A 22,026-nucleotide genomic window follows, 5' to 3' on the forward strand; every position below is an offset into this window, starting at 1 on the left:
AGACAACTAGGAAAGTTTTAGGAATGGATTAGATATGGAGGTAAGGAAATGAAGGAGAGGGAAGACATGGAGATGGCCAACCAGATCTGTGGCTTGTATCCTGGGGTAGACGGCAGTGCCATTCTCTAAACTTCCTTGGGAAAAGAGGAATAACAACAGATTCAGTGGGATGAGGCCCCTAAATAAAGATTATTTATTTTCAGATGCTCTAACGTCCATATTTAAGATATATCTAGTAGGACTCCCTTTTAGAAAATCAGGTAGAAGTCATAGGCTAGAGGACTCCAATAAAATTCTTTGGTTACAATCCTTGAAGAGTATACCAGAACTGACTGGTATTGGCAGCTCCAGACATTTACCATCAGACTCAAGGCCTTTGATATCAATGGATAAGTCCTGGCCTGGTTACTAGGAAACCCAGGCTAGGCTAAGCTATCTCTAAGATCTTTTCATTAACAGATGTTACCATTCTGACACCATGTTTTCACCATTTCTCTATAGCACGTCCTCAATCATTCCTCTACATTTCTGCCTATTTTAATGCGTAATTTGGATTGTGAGTTCACTTTTGGTTCCTTAGAGGACTTAGAACACAGCTGGCTCACAAATAAGAATAATCGCCTTTTACCATGCTCAAGGGCAATAATACCCTAAATCTCTGTTTCATATCACTTCATTCATGACATGGCCTTCCCTATTACCCCTATTATAATTTATTTTTCTTAATCATTTTTTAGAAACAACATCACTAAAAGGCTTTTTAAAATGCAAATAAATTATGTTCACCAAGTCACTGTTTTCTATTATTTATCTTAAAAAGAAGTAACTTGAGCAGGTTAACAGGCACAATTTTCCTTTCATGAGTTTGTATACTTTATGTTGGTAGAGTACTTAAATCTCCTCTCACTTATTTTATGAGCTATGTGAATATTCTAATCTTTAAAAATACACAAATCTTGGGACACACCTATTTTACACATTTTTGTGGTAGCAGATATTTTAAAAGGAAATATGTTGAAAAAGAAAGGAGGAATTAGCTGGAGTTTAACAAGAGTCTGTCATCCAGAAGAAGATATCCTTTTGGGCCTGGCAACTCCTGAGCTCAAACAATCTGCCTGCCTCAGCCTCCCAAAGTGCTGGGATTACAGGCATGAGCCACCATGCCTGGCCCAAAGGGATATCTATCTTTAAAAGGATTATCAATCTATTTTAAAATATGCTTAGCCACATGCCCTGATCTCTTACCTGTGCCTCTCTAAATACATATGGTCCTAACTCCTTCCGGTGTTCAATAATCTTTTGGGCTTGCTCTACTGGAATGTCAATTTGTAAAGCTGGTGGAATACTGGAATTAATAAAGCAGTTGATAATAGTCGTAATCTTCTTCTGGATGACAGACTCATCACAATGAGAATGGCATAAGTCCTGAACAGAAGAAGGAAAGATAGAATGGTATATAATTAATGAACTACCAGAACACTTAATAGAACTGTATCAATATGTGTTTCAATTAATATATACATTTCAACTTTAGGTCAAGAAGGCAGTGATATATTTCAAGGCTGTCTTTAAAAAATTATAGATTTTCTTTCTCTTAGATTTGAGGAACCTAAGACTTTGATACATGTACATGACATAAATACAGATTTCATATAATCCTGATCACTTGTTCCTCTAGGCAAAGGAATGACATTAGTATCTACTTTGACTCATTTAACCACCATATAATGAGGGCCTGTTATAAACCAGATACTGAGCTGAGCCCCTACCCTTTTAAGGTTCAATCTCCACTGGAGAAGTGTGAAAACACGTTACTCCAATTCTGGATAGTTAATACATTTTATGATAGAGGTATACATAGTATCCTAGGAGAACACTGAGAATAGGCACCTAACTCCACCTACAGGTGGATATAAAAGCTTTCCTGTCCAGTCTTGCTTCTACACCAAGGTGATTTAGGCTCAAAAAGGGTAGTGGGCATGCTGGTTGTCAACAGGTGTGCCATTTTATGTCTTTTATTATCCATGCTGTGTAGCTACCCTATCATATTATTCTCTTTATAGATAACCTAAAATTAATGATCATACATTAAAATGTGCCATGTAAAAAATTGTCAACATTTATTTTAGACACAGGGGGTACATGTGCAAGTTAGTTACATGGGAATATTGCATGATGCTGAGGTTTGGGGTACAGATCCTGTCACTTAGGTAGTGAACGTAGTACCCAACAGGTAGGTTTTCAACCCACCCTCCCCTCACTACCCCTTCTAGTAGTCAGCAGTGTCTATTATTCCCATATTTATGTCCATGTGTGCCCAATGTTTAGCTCACACTTATAAGTGAGAACATGTGGTTTTTGGTTTTCTTTTCCTGCATTAATTCTCTTAGGATAATGGCCTCCAGCTCCACCTACACTGCTGCAAAGGATATGATTTCATTTTTTCATGGCTACATAGTATTCCATGGTGTATATGTACCACATGTTCTTTATCCAGTTTACTACTGATGGGCACCTGGGTTGATTGCATGTCTTTGCTACTGTGAATAGTGCAGTGATGAACATATGTGTACATCTAACTTTTTGGCAGAATTATTTATTCTTCTTGGGGTATACATACAGTAATGGGATGGCTGGGTCAAATGGTAGCTGTGTTTCAATTTCTTTGAGAAATCTCCAGACTGCTTTTCACATGGCTGGACTAATTTACATTCCCACCAATAGTGTGTAAGTGCCCCCTTTTCTCTGCAGCCTCACTAAGCAGCTGTTGTTTTCTGACTGTTTAATAATAGCCATTCTGATTGGTGTGAGATGGTATCTCTCTGTGGTTTTGACTTGCATTTCTCTGATGATTAGTGATGCTGAGCATTTCTTCATACGTTTCTTGATTGGTCATTTATACACCTTTTTAGAAGTATATGTTCATGTCCTTTGCCCAAAATGAGCTAGTTTTAAAGTCACAGGTGTAGGACTATCATTTTTTTAAAATAAAGAGGTAATTTCGCTTGAATTATGGCATTTCTCTGTCAAAGACATTGTTTTCCAAATCATCAGAAAGCAAACAAATTGGAAACTTCTCACTTTAGACCCAGAAATGAACCAACATTTATTAAGTACCCAGTATATGTTGGGCATTGTAATAGCTCTCCCATGGATATTATGAAAGAAATAAAAATTCTGATGTCTTTCATGTAAAACTTTATATATAATTTGGTGTAAGTGTGAAAAAAACTTAATATGTTACATTGTGACAATTAGCACTTCATACTCAATTAAGCATCACCTTAGAATAAAGCCTATTTAGGTCAGGTATGGTAGCTTATGCCTGTAATCCCAACAATTTGGGAGGCCGAGGCAAGCAGATGGCTTGAGCCCAGGAGTTCCAGACCATCCTGGGCAACATGGTGAAACTCTATCTCTACAAAAATATACAAAATATTAGCTGGGTGTGGTGGTGCATGCCTGTAGTCCCAGCTACTGGGGAGGCTGAGGTGGGAGGATTACCTGAGCCCAGGGAGGTCAACACTGCAGTGGGCCATGATCACACCACTGCACTCCAGCCTGGGCAACAGAGTAAGATGGTGTCTCAAAAAAAAGAGAAAAAAAAAGAAAAAGCCTATTTTATATTATTCAATTAGCCTCCTAACTATGGAATATAAGGCTCATGAAATAAAACAAATTTGTGAAGCTATACAATTATAATTTTGAGCAAAAAGACAGCATTTGGACATAATTATAACTGATTTTTTTTTCTAATTGTTCTGCCCTGTTGTGCCATTAGCTTAGTTAACTCTCGCCTATTATTAAGGTCTCAGTTTAAGCATACTTTCCTCTAGTAGGCTTTCTGTGACTTTCAGTCCAGGAGAGACGTCCATCTCAGGTACTCCCATAGCATACTGTGTTTCTGCCCTTGTTGCACTAATCACGCTCTTATAATTGTCTTGTCTAACACTCATTTGTCCTTCCTCTGACACTGTAAGCTCTAACAGGGTAGACTATTTTGATCACAGTTGTATCCTCAGGATTTGGCCTGGCCCTTGGTAGGTGCTTAATAAATATTTGTTGGATAAATAAATCCTTCCAGTCTTTTCTTTATAGACACAAACACACACATACGCATACACTTTAGATGAAACCATACTGATTTTTAGTAGCTAGTTTTTAAAAAGGATCAATGAGCAGAACATCTTTTCCCATCATTGATTATTCTCCTAGAACATTTTTAATGGCTAGAGAATGTTCTACTATATAGATATATCATAATTTAGTAACCAATGTCCTTGTTGTACAACTGGTTCTTTCCAACTTTTCACAATCCAGAGCAATGTTTGACTAAGATTGCTCCAGCCATCTCTTTGTATATTACCACAATCAATACTGAGAAGCAGCACAGCTTAGTGGTTAAGGGCATGGGCTTTAGCAATAGAATGACCTGATTCAAAGTCTAGCTCTACCAGTTAATTAGCTGTGTGATGTCGGGAATTTCTTAGCCTTTCTGTGCATTAGTTTCATCTGTGAAGTGATGAGAATGACATCCTTGACCTCATGGGATTCTTGTGAAGAATAAATTCATTATTACATGAAAAGCATTAAGACAATATCTGGCACATAGTAAACACTTAATAAGACTAAGCCTTATAAGAGTTAGCTCGGTTAGACTTTATCAAGTGGAATAAATGCCTTCCAGCTGGCAAACTCCCTCACGGCCCAATGCAAGTATCATCACTCTTGCTGAGACTTCACCGTCCTATTGTCCCCCCACCCCATCATTCTCTCCTCTGTGCTAAAACTATACCTAGTCAGAACATGGATAAGAGTCAACATTATTTCCTAATATTTGTTCTCATGGATGTTTTCCTGCCTGAAAGAGGGCAGTGTGTTGTATTCACCTTTTTATGCCTACAATCTAGCATAATGCCTGGCACATTCGATACTTAGTAAATGTTTGTTATATAAACAACTTTACTCCTATAGCTTGCTTTTTAATAGCTACCTAGTATTGTAAGTCTCTCATGCTATATTGTAGAAAAGACATTAAAATGGAGACCAAAATTTAAATGGAGGCCTTAAAGGAGAAAGTCATAAAACTAAGGGTTCACGGTGTGTAAGTCTATAGTTGGTTTTTTAAAATACCTATTTTACAAAGTGTATCTCATTACCTCTTGTCCTAGCAGGGTTAGGCTTGTTCATATTTATATTAGGTTAAAGATAGTTCTGCCCACTCATAAGAAAAAATTACCTATTGAGGAAAACACACTCTACCTCCTTTTTAATTCCCAAAAAAGTTATTTTAATATTGCTCATGTGAAAGGCTGTGAAAAAGCTTCTCTCAAAAATTTATTTTTTACCAGCCTGGGCAACACAGGCAGACCCCATCTCTACAAAAAAATTAATAATTAGCCAGGCATGGTGGTGCATGCCTGTACTCCCAACTACTTGGGGGGCTGAGGTGGGAAGATCACTTCAGCCCAGGAGGTCAAGGCTGCAGTGAGCTGTCACTCTGCTACTGTACTCCAGTCTGGGCAATAAAGTGAGATTCTGTCTCAAAAATGTTGTTTTTTAATGTTACAGTCTCAGCTGAGAATAGTACAAAAACTGTTGATAACAGAAAAGGGTAGAAAACAGTTTTACTGTATGTTGGAAAAACTTAGAAATAAATTTTATTGAGCAACTACTAACTATATGTTAAGCAACTGTATTAGTGTCACATAGTACATAGTTATAGGCCATTTGAAAGCATTATACTCCTAAATTGTTAATTTTTATTCCCCACGTTTACAATGGGATGGAATAGACTGCTTGCAAGGAAATGAGCCTGCTACCTCTGAGAGCATTTAAGCAAAGATTAAAATACCGTTCAGTATTTCTAGACATTTCTTTATTCAAATCTAGACAACATAACAGGGAAAGTTCCTTCCTCCTCTTCAGTATGAAGATTCTGTATGACTACACTCAACACTTAACCCTGAAAATAAACTGCCTTTGTACCTAACCATTTCTCTTTTACTTATTTTGTTAAGAATTTGGCTGTTCTTTTTCATCTCTAATTCTTTCTAATTCCTTTCTCTTCTCTATTGGTTTATTTATCCATAATCCAGTGTCTTTGATTACTATTACTGTAAATATGCCTGGGAGGGATTCTTACAAAGAGATCTCAGTTGTATGGATACACCAAATATAGATACTGTTAGGAAAAAATATGTACAGTACATTTAGAGATGATTGATGTGTAGAAATATAGTTAAAACTCTCTTCAGGAAGGTTCTCATTAAATCATATGTACGTTAATATCTGAAAAAAACCTAATACAGGTTGAGCATCCTTTACTTAAAATGTTTGGGACCAGAAGTGTTTTAGATTTTGGATTCATTTTTGGTTTTGGAATATTTGTATTATACCTACTGGTTGAGCATTCCAAATCTAAAAATAAAAAATCTGAAATACTCCAAGGAGTATTTACTTTAAGTATCATGTTGGCACTCAAAAAGTTTCAGATTTTGGAGCATTTCAGGTTTCAGATTTTCAGACTTGGAATGCCTAACCTGTATTATCATTCCAGGGCTCACTCTTATTCTTCACTGTATAATAATAAATGTATCTAGAGATTGGACAATAAACATCTCAATATTTATATACTGGTAGGAAGAAAATGGCAAAATTGGGATATCTTATACAAATCTTGTGCATAAAGTTAGTTGAAAATCTGACATTTTAATGCATTTCCTCCTCAAAACAGGTGGTTTTCTCCAGCTCCCAATACAATACCTTATATTTTTGTACTTCTTGCCAAAAGAGTAAACCATTTTCCAATAAATCTCCTTTTAGAGCCACAAAACGTTGAAATTGTCTTGAAGTAACTGGATTCAATAATGCTTTGCGAAAAGCAATGATTTCACAAGATGAAGAGATCCACTTACTCTCCACAGGCTGTCCAAAACAGAGAATACAGGAAATTGGCTCATTAATTAGGCTAACAATTACCAACTTCTATCTCCTGTAATTTTGCCTGTCGAAATGTGTAGCATGGCTACAATAGAATTTCGCAACATTTTCCCCTGTTCCTTTCTCTTTTGTCTCCTTTATATTTTTATGGCTTCATTTTTAGGAGGTAGAGTGAAAAAGAAATGACTAGATGATTTAGACCATATGACTACATTGTTTAAAAATGTTAACAGTTATTACAGCTTGAGATTATGGTGAAAAACTACTTTTTAGTACATTGTATGAGTTCTGTGCTTAAACAGAACAAAGTAATCATAATGATTATATGTTATTACATTATTTTATTATTACATGTTATATATTAATATATAATTCTCTTGCTTTTTAAAAAGTAAAAGTAAACATTTAATATATTTTCATTTTTTAAGAAAAAATTATCAATTGATTCTATAAGTTAAATAATTTACTATAGCGCTTCACTATAATTTTATCCTGAAAATACTATATTTTTAGATGAGACATCTTTTTGTTATGTTAATAATGATTAAAAATAATAACAAATAATGATTATTAATAAATTATTTTATTAAAATTCCTTTGACTGACTGTTTACTTTACATAACATAAAAGCCAGAAGCACCCATGGCATTTTAGTAACACCTAAAGGTATTTTTATCAACATTTATTATACATCTTTACAATTTGGAAATATAAAATATCTACTTTTTTATTTTGCCCATTTAAAATCACATATTCAACCCCATTTAGCCTTTCAGATTGAAAACATAAGAAATCGATTTTATCAAATTCACTAAATAGATTTTAATATTTAAGTTCCCCAAAGCTGATTTTTAGCTTACAACCATGCAAGGAAGTATCATTCCAAAGACAACAGTTCAGATGGATTTAGCAACACATAAAATAAATTCCTTGAAACAAATAATATGTGACTATCAATTTAAGTGTTTAGAAAGTTACATTTTTTAAAAGTGCCATGGTAACACAAAGGAAGGAGTAACTAATTCTGCCTGGAGGAGTAAAACCTTTACAGAGAAGGGCCTTGAGGATGACATCTGAGTTGAAAACTGAAAAGTGAAGCAACTCCAGGCAGTCTAGATGAATGGTGGTGCCATTAGCCCAGATAAAGTGAATAGAAGTGAATAGATGTCACTATTTTAGTGAGACACATGTCATGTTCTCTGGACAAAAAGTTAAGACCCCCACCATATGGCCCATATTAAAATTATAGCCCTACAAATAGGAACAGCTATGTATTAGACTGGGATGTTTATTTAAAATCCACTCAGCAAATAATATTTTAAGATCTGCTTAAGATAGTAAAACTTAGAAATTTAACTAAAACCTGTAATTTAAACAAAATAATAAAATACATGTAATAAACAATTATACAAAAATAATTCCATTCCATGTAATATTTCAATCAAAATTATAGCAAAAAATAAACATTAAAAAAGTTTATTTCTTTTCAAGAGGAAAATACACAAAAGAGCATACTAACAGATACATACATTCCTCTAATATTCAAATAAACATCTATTTTTGCTAGTTAGCAGAGGGTCACCTAGGTCTAGTTGGACATTTTATTAGGACCTGCAGAAGGATAAGTACACATAAACTTGCAAGTTCAAAAGGAAGACTATGTTTATTATGCATGTTACAAAGCAAAATAGGCCATTTCTAGCCAGGTATTATATTGTAGTGGTTTTAAGTCATCAAAATGATAGTTATCTTAATTCTTTTAAAGCTAAAATTCTATCTTTTTGCTTTTAATATTTTTATTTCTATTTCAATTTGATTTGATTTTTTATGTGTGCTCCTGCTCGGCAAAGTGCCCTTGTGAGGATGCCTGAGAGCAGTGTACAGTTATGATTAAAATGCAGCTCTAAATAGAAGGGATAATGTACCTGGCGTGATGGCTCATGCCTGTAATCCTAGCAGTTTGGGAGGCCAAGATGGGCAGATTGCCTGAGCTCAGGAGTTCAAAACCAGCCTGGGCAACATGATAAAACCCCGTTTACATTAGAAATGCAAAAAATAAGCTGGGTGTAGTGATGTGTGCCTGTAATCCCAACTACTGGGGAGGCTGAGGCATGAAACTTGCTTGAAGCTGGGAGGCAGAGGTTGCAGTGAGCTGAGATTGTGCCACTTCATTCCAACCTGGGCGACAGAGCAAGACTCTGTCGATCAATAGATAGATAGATAGAGAGATAGATAGATAGATAGATAGATAGACAGACAGGCAGATAAATTAAAGTCATAATGTAAGACAATTTAACCTGCTGATTCTGCTGCATGCTGCTCATTTTTTGTGTAATTCACTCTCAATAATAAACTATCATATGTTAGAATGCACAGCTTGTCTCAGTAAATCCATGACACACAGAATACAGAAAAATACATATTTAAGGCAATCACACACTTCTAAGGTTGAGCAGGTCAAGGATCTCTTTAAGAATAGAGCTCCTTATTCAGGAGGTGAACACAGGAGGATCACTCGAGCCCAGGAGTTAGATGTGATAATGAGCTATGATCATACTATTGCACTCTGGCCTGGGCAACACAGCAAGACCCGAATAATAATAATAATAAGTTTTTTAAAAAGAACAGAGTTCTGAATTCCAAGGGTCAATGGGAAGCCTCTAACAGGGGACTCTGGCCTTGTGGAGGAACCCTGTTTCCCTTTCATCCCCCCACCTTTTCACCCAATAAAACCCAGCTTTATTCACCCTTTAAACCGTCTCCCAGCCTAAATTTTCCTGGCCAAGGGACAGACAAGAACCCAGTCTTTAGCTGAACGAAGGAAAAGTCCTGCAACATTCTTGGCATACAACCTGGGGGCTCTTGAAGAGATGTATCAGAATTCCACAATGCATCTGGTTCTTGGGCAAGTCACTGAAACGTGGGTCAGATGTTGAAAGCTGCTGTACTACGATGTGAAAATTAAGCCCACCACAGCTCAACAAGGCCTATTGCCTCTAGACTCCACATCTGTGGGCAGGGCATAACTGAACAAAAGGCAGGAGACAACTTCTGCAGACCTAAACATTTGAAGAGAGCATTGGTTCTCCCAGCACAGCATTTGAGCTCTGAGAATGGACAGAGTGTCTCCTCAAGTGGGTCCCTGACCCCCATGTAGCCTAACTGGGAGGTGTCTACATGGTAGGGGCCAACAAACACCTCATATAGGTGGCTGCCCCTCTGGGACGAAGCTTCCAGAGGAAGGATCAGGCAGCAATATTTTCTGTTCTGCAATATTTGCTCTTCTGCAGCCTCTGCTGGTGATACCCAGGCAAACAGGGTCTAGAGTGGAACTCCAACAAACTACAACAGACCTGCAGCTGAGGGACCTGACTGTTAGAAGGAAAACTAACAAGCAGACAGGAGCAGCATTAACATCAACAAAAAGGACATCCACACCAAAACGCCATCTGTAGGTCACCATCATCAAAGACCAAAGGTAGATAAAACCACAAAGATAGGGAGAAACCAGAGCGGAAAAGCTGAAAATTCTAAAAATCAGAGCATCTCTTCTCCTCCAAAGGATTACAGCTCCTCACCAGCAACAGAACAAACCAGGATGGAGAATGACTTTGACAAGCCAACAGAAGTAGGCTTCAGAAGGTCAGTAATAACAAACTTCTCTGAGCTAAAGGAGGATGTTGGAACCCATCACAAGGAAGGTAAAAACCTTGAAAAAGGATTAGACGAATGGCCAACTAGAATAAACAGTGTGGAGAAGACTTTAAATGACCTGATGGAGCTGAAAATCATGGCACAAGAACTTTGTGATGCATGCACAAGCTTCAAGAGCAAATTCAATCAAGTGGAAGAAAGGGTATCTGTGATTGAAGATCAAATTAATGAAATAAAGCGAGAAGACAAGATTAGAGAAAAACGAGTAAAAAGAAATGAACAAAGCCTCCAAGAAATATGGGACTATGTGAAAAGAGCAAATCTACATTTGACTGGTGTACCTGAAAGTGATGGGGAGAATGGAACCAAGTTGGAAAACATATCTTCAGGATATTATCCAGGAGAACTCCCCCAACCTAGAAAGGCAGGCCAACATTCAAATTCAGGAAATACAGAGAACACCACAAAGATACTCCTCGAGAAGAGCAACCCCAAGACATAATTATCAGATTCGCCAAGATTGAAATAAAGGAAAAAAGGTGTTAAGGGAAGCCAGAGAAAAAGGTCGAGTTACCCACAAAGGGAAGCCCATCAGACTAACAGCGGATCTCTCGGAAGAAACCCTACAAGCCAGAAGAGAGTAGGGGCCAATATTCAACATTCTTAAAGAAAAGAATTTTCAACCCAGAATTTCATATCCAGCCAAACTAAGCTTCATAAGTCAAGGAGAAATAAAATCCTTTACAGACAAGCAAATGCTGAGAGATTTTGTCACCACCAGGCCTGCCTTACAAGAGACCCTGAAGGAAGCACTAAACATGGAAAGAAACAACCGGTACTAGCCACCATGAAAACATGCCAAATAGTAAAGACCACTGATGCTATGAAGAAACTGCATCAATTAATGGGCAAAATAACCAGTGAACCTCATAATGACAGGATCAAATTCACACATAACAATATTAACCTTAAATGTAAATGGGCTAAATGCCCCAATTAAAAGACACAAACTGGCAAATTGGATAAAGAGTCAAGATCCATCAGTGTGCTGTATTCAGGAGACCCATCTCATGTGCAAAGATGCACAAAGGCTCAAAATAAAGAAATGGAGGAAGATCTATCAAGCAAATGGAAAGCAAAAAAAGTAGGGGTTGCAATCCTAGTCTCTGATAAAACAGACTTTAAACCAACAAAGATCAAAAGAGACAAGGCCATTACATAATGGTAAAGGGATCAATTCAACAAGAAGAGCTAACTATCCTAAATATACATGCACCCAACACAGGAGCACCCAGATTCATAAAGTAAGTCCTTAGAGACCTACAAAGAGACTTAGACGCCCACACAATAATAATGGGAGACTTGAACACCCCACTATCAATATTAGAGAGATCAATGAGACAGAAGGTTAGCAAGGATATCCAGGACCGGAACTCAGCTCTGCAACAAGCAGACCTAATAGACATCTACAGAACTCTTCACCCCAAATCAACAGAATATACATTATTCTCAGCACCACATCACACTTATTCTAAAACTAACCACCTAATTGGAAGTAAAGCACTCCTCAACAAATGTAGAAGAATAGAAATCACAACAAACTGTCTCTCAGACCACAATGCAATCAAACTAGAACTCAGGATTAAGAAACTCACTCAAAACCACACAACTACATGGAAACTGAACAACTTGCTCCTGAATGACTACTGGGTAAATAATGAAATGAAGGCAGAAATAAAGATGTTCTTTCAAACCAATGAGAATAAAGACACAATGTACCAGAATCTCTGGGACACATTTAAAGCAGTATGTAGAGGGAAATTTATAGTACTAAATGCCCACAAGAGAAACCAGGAAAGATCTAAAACTGACACCTAACATCACAATTAAAAGAACTAGAGAAGCAAGAGCAAACAAATTCACAAGCTAGCAGAAGGCAAGAAACAACTAAGATCAGAGCAGAACTGAAAGAGATAGAGACACAAAAAACCCTTCAAAAAAATCAATGAATCCAGGAGCTAGTTTTTTGAAAAGATCAACAAAATTGATAGACTGCTAACCAGACTAATAAAGAAAAGAGAGAAGAATCAAACAGATGCAATAAAAATGATAAAGGGGATATCACCACCGATCCCACAGAAATACAAACCACCACGAGAGAATACTATAAACACCTCTATGCAAATGAACTAGGAAATCTAGAAGAAATGGATAAATTCCTGGACACATACACTCTCTCAAGACTAAACCAGGAAGAAGTTAAATCCCTGAACAGACCAATAACAGGCTCTGAAATTGAGGCAATAATTAATAGCTTACCAACCAAAAAAAGTCCAGGACCAGACGGATTCACAGCCGAATTCTACCAGAGGTACAAAGAGGAGTTGTACCATTCCTTCTGAAACTATTGCAATCAACAGAAAAAGAGGGAATCCTCCCTAACCCATTTTATGAGGCCAACATCATCCTGATACCAAAGCCTGGCAGAAACACAACAAAAAAAGAGAATTTTAGACCAATATCCCTGATGAACATCAATGCGAAAATCCTCAATAAATTACTGGCAAATCAAATTCAGTAGCACATCAAAACTTATCCACCACGAACAAGTCTGCTTCATACATGGGATGCAAGACTGGTTCAACATATGCAAATCAATAAACATAATCTATCACATAAACAGAACCAATGACAAAAAACAGATGATTATCTCAATAGATGCAGAAAAGGCCTTCAACAAAATCCAACAGCCTTTCATGCTAAAAACTCTTAGTAAACTAGGTATTGATGTAATGTATCTCAAAATAATAAGAGCTATTTATGACAAACCCACAGCTAATATCATACTGAATGGGCAAAAACTGGAAGCATTCCCTTTGAAAACCGGCACATTTGATTGTGTATTTAGAAAACCCCTTCGTCTCAGCCCAAAATCTCCTTAAGCTGATAAGCAACTTCAGCAAAGTCTAAGGATACAAAATCAATGTGCAAAAATCACAAGTATTCCTATACAATATTAACAGACAAACAGAGTACCAAATCATGAGTGAATTTCCATTCACAATCGCTACACAGAGAATAAAATACCTAGGAATCCAACTTACAAGAGATCTGAAGGACCTCTTAAAGCAGAACTAGAAACCACTGCTAAACGAAATAAAAGAGGACACAAACAAATGGAAGAACATTCCATGCTCATGGATAGGAAGAATCAATATCGTGAAAATGGCCATACTGCGCAAAGTAATCTGTAGATTCAATGCCATCCCCATCAAGCTACCAATGACTTTCTTCACAGAATTAGAAAAAAACTACTTTAAACTTCATATGGAACCAAAAAAGAGCCCACTTTGCCAAGACAATCCTAAGCCAAAAGAACAAAGTTGGAGGCATCACACTACCTGACTTCAAACTATACTACAAGGCTACAGTAACCAAAACAGCATGGTACTGGTACCAAAAAAGATATATAGACCAATGGAACAGAACAGAGGCCTCAGAAATAACACCACACATCTACAATCATCTGATCTTTGACAAACCTGACAAAAACAAGAAATGAGGAAAGGATTCCCTATTTAATAAATGGTGCTGGGAAAACTGGCTAGCCATAAGTAAAAAGCTGAAACTGAATCCCTTCCTTATACCTTATACAAAAATTAATTCAAGATGGATTCAAGACTTAAATGTTAGATCTAAAACCATATAAATGCTAGAAGAAAACATATGCAATACCATTCAGGACATAGGCATGGGCAAGGACTTGATGACTAAAACACCAAAAGCAATGGTAATGAAAGTCAAAATAGACAAATGGGATCTAATTAAACTAAAGAGCTTCTGCATAGCAAAAGAAACTACCATCAGAGTGAATAGGTAACCTACAGAATGGGAGAAAATTTTTGCAATCTGCCCATCTGACAAAGGGCTAATATCCAGAATCTACGAAGAGCTCAAACAAATTTACGAGAAAAAAAAAAAAATCAAAAAGTGGGCAAAGGATATGAATAGACACTTTTCAAAAGAAGGCATTTATGCAGGCGACAGACACATGAAAAAAATGCTCATCATCACTGATCATCAGAGAAATGCAAATCAAAACCATAATGAGATACTATCTCACACCAGTTAGAACGGCAATCATTACAAAGTCAGGAAACAACAGATGCTGGAGAGGATGTGGAGAAACAGGAACACTTTTACACTGTTGGTGAGAGTGTAAATTGGCCAGACCACTGTGGAAGACAGTGTGGTGATTCCTCAAGGATCTAGAACTAGAAATACCATTTCACCCAGCCATCCCATTACTGGGTATATACCCAAAGGATTATAAATCATGCTGCTATAAAGACACATGCACATGTATGTTTATTGTGGCACCCTGCACAATAGCAAAGACTTGGAACCAACCCAAATGTTCATCAATGATAGACTGGATTAAGAAAATGTGGCACATATACACCATGGAATACTATGCAGCCATTAAAAAAGGATAAGTTCATGTCCTTTGCAGGGACACAAATGAAGCTGGAAACCATCATTCTCAACAAACTATCACAAGGACAGAAAACCAAACACTGCATGTTCTCACTCATAGGTAGGAACTGAACAATGCAATCACTTTGACACAGAGAGGGGAACATCATACACTGGGGCCTGTTGGGGAGTGGGAGGCTGGGGGAGGAGTAGCATTAGGAGAAATAACTAATGTAAATGATGAGTTGATGGGTGCAGCAAACCAACATGGTACAACAAACCTGCACATTGTGCACATGTACCCTAGAACTTAAAGTATATATTAAAAAAAAGAACAGAGTTCTGATAGAGTCACATTTTCCTCCAAATTCCATTCACCTATTAAAAACAGTATCAGTGCTCAGTTGTCAGTTTAGGAAACAGTGTGTCTTCAGTGAGAATTTTTGAACAAGAAGGGGAAAGAAAAACAATACTTTGACAGAGCAAAACTTACAAGAGGAAAAATATAAGAAACATTACTTGCCTTCCAGACCCCGATTTTCTTTTCAGGCTTCTGTAGTAAGAGCTCTTCTGCTATGTCTTCCATCTGTACCTGAAAGCAAAACCAATTATTTTATCCCAGTTATTCAGACTAAAGGTTTGAAATAATTTACTAATTAAGTAGCTTAAAAAATGAGATAAAGGTTAACTTGGATAAGAGATAGTGAAGTTTAGGAGAAAGAGGATAAAACTTAAAAATGGAAGCCCTGTGGTCAGATACCAAATTTTTCTGAGCACTGTATTCTCATCTGTAAAACAGAGATAATAACAGCCGATTGTTATTGCCCCAAATGATGATAGTTTCACTTGAGCTCACATGGGAACTGAAGCTGGAAAGACAGTTATAACTTCTCAGACTTTTTAGCTATTTTCTAGCCATATACTTTCACAACTAATTTTAAAAGAGTACTAAAAGTTACTCGACACAGAAATATAGTAGATATTTCTTGGGGTTATTGTCTATTCATATTATTTCCCCTTTCTTGGAAACCACTCATAACAAATCTGTGCTGTTGACTCTATCTCCCTGTCCATAGCAGATAGATCCAGAAGCGGATCTAGAGAGATAAGGACTAGAATCACTGGGGCTAAGTCTTTTTGATAGACAGAGCCAGGTGGAAAGATCTGAGAATTATTGCTGGGTTCCCATGGCTGTTCTGGCCTACATCTTTTCTAAAGCTTGGGCGTCAACTCTTAAGTGTGTGAGATGTCCCAGCACCATTTTAGAATAAATCGTCACCCCTCCTTTTTGTCTTCGGTTCAAGGTTGCCAAAATCAGTTTATTTTTCTGGCCACCCAAAGAATGCTAAGTCAAGAAATTACTATGCATTACAATAAAATTACAGCGATAAACATAATGAGGAAATGCGGTAAATAATATTAGCAAGCCAGATGTCCTTTTACTTGGTTTTGGATAGAGAATTGGAGTTAACCTGAAGAAAGAGAATGAGGAGATTTGAGTTTTCCCAAAGCTTATTTCCAGAAACATTTTGCCTGAAGTCAATCCTTCCTCTTCATACTATAAGTTCTGTCTTCCCAACTGTACTGTGTTTTCCGTAAGTTGCTCAGCTCAAATGACTAAGGGTATTTCCAAATAAGTAGGCCACAAAGTGTTTGAGAAACTGAATATAGAAGGAAGCTTTTCAGGTTCTTCCTGATTAGTATTAATGGCACGTGGCTTTGCATACTAAAGTCCAAAATTACGTGTTTTCTGACCTCTGTGTTATTTTTATAAAGATCAGGTTTGCCTGAAACCTAAAAACAAGGTATGCTAATGACATTTTAAATTATCAAAGAAATACTTCTCATAAAATAAAAATAAGACAAAGCAAAGACAAACCCGCTTTACAAAATAAAAAGTAAAAATCTGCACTCCCCAAACCCATTCCCAGGAGGCATAGATATTTTTCTATCATAAGCATAAACAGATGGATGGATGGATGGATAGATATGCATAGACAGAGATGTAAGTAAATGTAATGGGATTATCTTCTATATATTGTTCTGCATCCTCTTTGTTTTGTTCAATAAATGACATCTTTCATATAGTACATGTGGAAATCTCATATTTCATTTTGTAAGGAAATCTGCATATTTTTCCATAGTACAGAATTATCATAACTCATCTAATTCTTCCCCCATTTGATATTGCAATGAATATCCTTGTATAACCTTGTCCATTTGTGTGAGGACTTAATAATATTAAAAATAACAACTATATTAATAGATAAGAGTTGAGTGTTTGCCATGTGCCAGGCACCATTCTAAGACAGACACTAAGCACATGTTAATTTCACTTCATTTTTCAGAACAACCTTACTAAGTAATTACTATGACCAACTCGATTTTTCAAATAAGGAAACAATTTATGAAAGTTAAAGGTGGTACAACTAATATGTGGCAGTGTTGAGATTAAAACTTGGCAGTCAGAGCTGGGCACTGTGGCACTTGCCTACAGTCCCAGCAATTCAGAGGCTGAGGCAGGAAGACTGATTGAGCCCCAGTGGTTCAAAGCTGTAGTACACCACGATTGTGCCTGTGAATAGCCACTGCACTCTAGTTTGGACACTGAGACAACAGGGTGACCCCCGGCTCTCAAACAAAAAACCAAAAACTTGGGAAGTTTGACTCCATGCTTCTTTTTAAAAATTTATTATTATTATTATTATTATTATTATTTTAGAGACAGGGTTTCATTCTGTCACCCAGGCTAGAGTGCACTGATGTGATCATAGCTCACTGTAGCCTTGATCTCCTAGACTCAAGCAATCCTCCTGCTTCAGTCTTCCAAGTAGCTGGGACTACAGGTGCATGCCACCACACGTGGCTGACTCCATACTTCAAACCACTCTCAACAGAAGTACAATGACTAAGGCCTGGCATAGCATCTCACACCTGTAATCCCAGCACTTTGGGAGGCCAAGGCAGGAGGACTGCTCGAGCCTAGGAGTTTGAGACCAGCCTGGCACATAGAAAGACTCCATCTCTTCCAAAAAAAAAAAAATGTTTTTTAATTAGCTAGGCATGGTAATGCATGCCTGTAGTCTCAGCTACTTGGAAGACTGAGGTGGGAGTATTGCTTGAGCACAGGAGTTCAAGGCTGCAGTGAGCTAGGATCACACTGCTGCACTTCAGACTGGGTGACAGAGAGAACCCATTCCTTAAAAAAAAAAAAAATACAATGGCTGGGTCACTAGGTATGCACATTTGAAGTTTTGAGAGGTACTGACAACTGCTTTCAAAAGATTATACTAATTTATATACCTTTATCTTTTGACGTGCTGCAAACTGTTCACTTGCAAGAAACAATGGCAGCCATACATTTTCTAGCCTATTTTGGACATGCTTCTGGATTTCAACTAGAACAGGTGCATCAAGCTGCTCATGAAGAATCTTCCCCCAGCCACCACTTAAATGCATTACCTAAGAAAATTAAAATGGAAACAGAAACTATTGTGCTTTTTAAAAGAAACACTAATAATCATTAATTCATTCATTCACTACAAAACCATTTGCTGCATCCTGAGGAGTGCCAATTTTCATTTTCGGTATAACATCTCCTGGCTATACTGAGCAGTAATTCCCCTAAAATCAGACAGACAATTGTGGTGTATGTGGTGGTTGTTTTAGATGTATGATTTGTGCTTACTTATGATATATCAAAAAGAACACAGAAGTGAGATTTTTATCCTGTGTGACCACAGCAATGGCATTTTTTTCTCTCCATGGACTCAGTATCTCCAACTGAAAAATGAGGACATTAGTCTATTAGTTTTCTAATATCCTATGAATCTGTGATTCTAGTCAAATTGATCCATTTAAGAATTTTCTTCTGTGGATAAGGAAAATGTGTTAGTTAAAAGACAATCTTGACTCAGATATTATAAATATGTATATTACCAACAAATATTGGGGTGGAGATAGGATGATGGCAGCTGTAGTGCACTATGCACCTAGAACAGTGCAGCTGTAGTGATAGCAATGTAGGGCTTTTCCAGCAACCTCTAAGCAGAAAACAGAGGCAACAGGAAGAAGAAAAAGGTCATGTTTTATAGACAATAAGTACCATTTGTAAAACACAATTTCTTTGTGATCTAAATTTTCCTACTGCTTAACTATTGGCTTCAACAAGCTACTAATGGCTTTTTCCTGCCATAACTCATTCTGGTTTCTCCCTGTTTCTGTGTACATACCACTCAAAATTTCTGGATGGCTCAGTGGAACAACTGCCCTCTTCTTAGTTCTCCTTTGAGCAATAATATTAATATAATACCCTACTAATACTATTGTTTTATATAAAAACAAAAAGGAAATCCTCTTCTTAGTCCTCCTTCAATAATATCAACTAAATAATATCAACACTAATATTGTTTCTGCATAAAAACAAAAAAGAAAAGGAAAAAAAAGACTACCTTGCTAATTAAAGAGCAAATTGGCTGCACAACTGAAATCTGGACTAGCACGATCTTTGTAAAACAATGTGATGCAGACATCCTTAAGTACAAAATACATTTTAAAAGTAATGACAAAGACAAAGAAGGATCATTGGGAAAACTCCTCTGTAGTAAACACATCCATTTGCTATGATAGCAATGGGTGACTTTCACTGACTTGGATTCTCAGCATGTTGTGTGTACTATGGAGGATTCACACAGTAGCATGAGATACCATGAAACCTCACGCAATGGAGCACAAGCCAAGTAGAAAACAAATGCTTTCCATGTGTTTATTTCATACTTGTGCTTATTGAGACACCCAACCACTTTTGCTAATGTGTCCCAGATTTGTATCTCAAGGAACTAAGGACAAAGCATTTTTGTCAAAGTTGCTTAATCCTAGAATTCCTGCTCCTTCTCACTCCCAAAGACTTCTGCTAATTTCTTCTGTACTCCAAAGATCTAGCTTTTAAATTTGGTATATCTTACTAGTGAAACTCTGAGTTTTTCTTTAATTTACTGAATTTAGCATTAATCTGAAATTTTTATTTTAGTAATATATACCATTAGAATATGCATTCTTATAAACTACCAAACAAAAAATTCATAAGCTATACATTACATCTTTAGGCATGAATGTAATACTAACAAACTTCAAACTAAATTATAATAATTGTTTATATTTCAAAAGTATAAAAATTGAGTCATATTTCATGAGCAGTGTTACATAAACACAAACCTACTGCTGAATCCCAATTATATATATACATATATTTTGAGACACAGTCTCACTCACTCTGTTGTCCAGTCTGGAGTGCAGGGGCACAATCTCCACTCACTGCAACCTCTGCCTCCTAGGTTTAAGGGATTCTCCTGTCTTAGCCTCCTGAGTAGGTGGAATTACAGGTGTGTGCCACCACACCTGGCTAAGTTTTGTATTTTTGGTAGAGACAGGGTTTCACCATGTTGGTCAGGCTGGTCTCGAACTCCTGACCTCAAACAATCTACCTGTCTTGGCCTCCCAAAGTGCTGGGATTACAGGCGTAAGCCACCGCACCCAGCCCAATCTTATATTGTTGCTGTCAATCTAATGACACTGTAGTTATTTAGTTATTAATAAATTGTGATTAAGGCCATAGGACTTTGGTCCAACAAAATGCTCAAACTGTCCTGGTCAATAAAAATAGTTTCTGGGAAAAATACAATTGTAAGGAGGATTTTCTTTTTTTTTCTTTTATAACATTTGTTCAAGGTTCCATAGTAAAGAGGATTTTCAAAGATCGATTATATTTGGAATAATATCAGTTCAGAGAAGAACAGAAAAGTGGTAGAGATTTGGCTTAATGGTTGATAACAGCTGTTTTCCTACATGTTGACAGGTGCAGGGAGCTTGTCCATCTTCTTCACCACTTTATCTTGAGCACCTAGAAGAGTCTGGCATAGTAAAGGCACTCAAATTTGTTGAATGAGTCAATGAGTAGGTGAATAAAAGTTATTTTATTCTATAAACTATTTTTTAGAGTAACATATTTTTATACTATATAATATTTGAGTATTAAAGACATTTAATGTATATTTATGAGCATTAATACCTAAATAAATATCAAAGGTCTCTAACACATTAGTCATAAACAAAAGAAAATAAAATAAGAGACTTTCAGGTTGTTGGCAAAAATAGAAATAAAATACCGGTTTTCAAACATCAATTTAAAAAATAGGTTTGCATGTTGATACCTGGTTCTGCTGATACAGAGAAGCTGGACTGTTGGGTCCAAAGAAATATTTTTTATTAAGGTATTTGTTTTTAATGTATATAGATTTTGCCTCCCTTTGATTTCGATCTCTGTAAGTTATTCTCCGGAGCTGCTCAATGTCTGTCCAGCACATAAGATCCATGCTAAAATGAAAACAAAAACAATGTATAGGTCTTCATATTTATTTCTCTAAATTCCAGCAAACACCCGATTGTTGTTCTGACAGAACTTAGAAAGTGGCTGTCTTGACTAGTTGCATTAGATCATGGAAATAATGAACCCAATATTCTATCTCTGATTCCTTTCTAGGCTAGTTAGCTTGACTCTATTACACTCCTAATCCTGGCTAAATATATGAATGATGACAAAGGAATATTAGGATCAGAAAAAAAAAATCTATCACCATCATTGGTGGGATCTCAGAGTTCTTTCATTAATTTCATCAATTTCAAAAATAAGAAAATTTCCACATATGTCATGTCATTTGACAAAAGGTCAGATTTAAAATAATCCTCATCTTAATGGGTACCAAAAAATAGAAAGCATAAATAAGGGCCAGGCACAGTGGCTCACGCCTGTAATCCCAGCACTTTTGGAGGCCAAGGTGGGTGGCAGGCAGATCACTTTAATTCAGGAGTTTGAGACCAGCCTGACCAACATGGCAAAATCCCATCTCTACTAAAAATACAAAAATTAGCTGGACGTGGTGGCACATGCCTGTAATC

At 36.7% G+C, this 22,026-nt stretch overlaps 1 protein-coding gene across 3 annotated transcripts in view; it reads right to left on the reverse strand.

The window, feature by feature from the left end:
- RGS22 (regulator of G protein signaling 22) overlaps window positions 1–22,026 on the reverse strand; it is a 157,389-nt gene that overhangs the window by 18,109 nt on the left and 117,254 nt on the right. For all 3 annotated transcript variants that reach the window (XM_017962189.2, XM_017962190.2, XM_003903022.3), the window contains 5 exons: window positions 21,282–21,444; window positions 18,376–18,534; window positions 15,596–15,664; window positions 6,766–6,927; window positions 1,246–1,425 (listed from right to left, as the gene is read on the reverse strand). In XM_017962189.2, coding sequence (XP_017817678.1) covers window positions 1,246–1,425; window positions 6,766–6,927; window positions 15,596–15,664; window positions 18,376–18,534; window positions 21,282–21,444 — 733 coding nt within the window. The remainder of the gene's footprint in view (window positions 1–1,245; window positions 1,426–6,765; window positions 6,928–15,595; window positions 15,665–18,375; window positions 18,535–21,281; window positions 21,445–22,026) is intronic.

Source organism: Papio anubis, chromosome 8 (assembly GCF_008728515.1).
Source record: "Papio anubis isolate 15944 chromosome 8, Panubis1.0, whole genome shotgun sequence".
Taxonomy (NCBI): domain Eukaryota; kingdom Metazoa; phylum Chordata; class Mammalia; order Primates; family Cercopithecidae; genus Papio; species Papio anubis.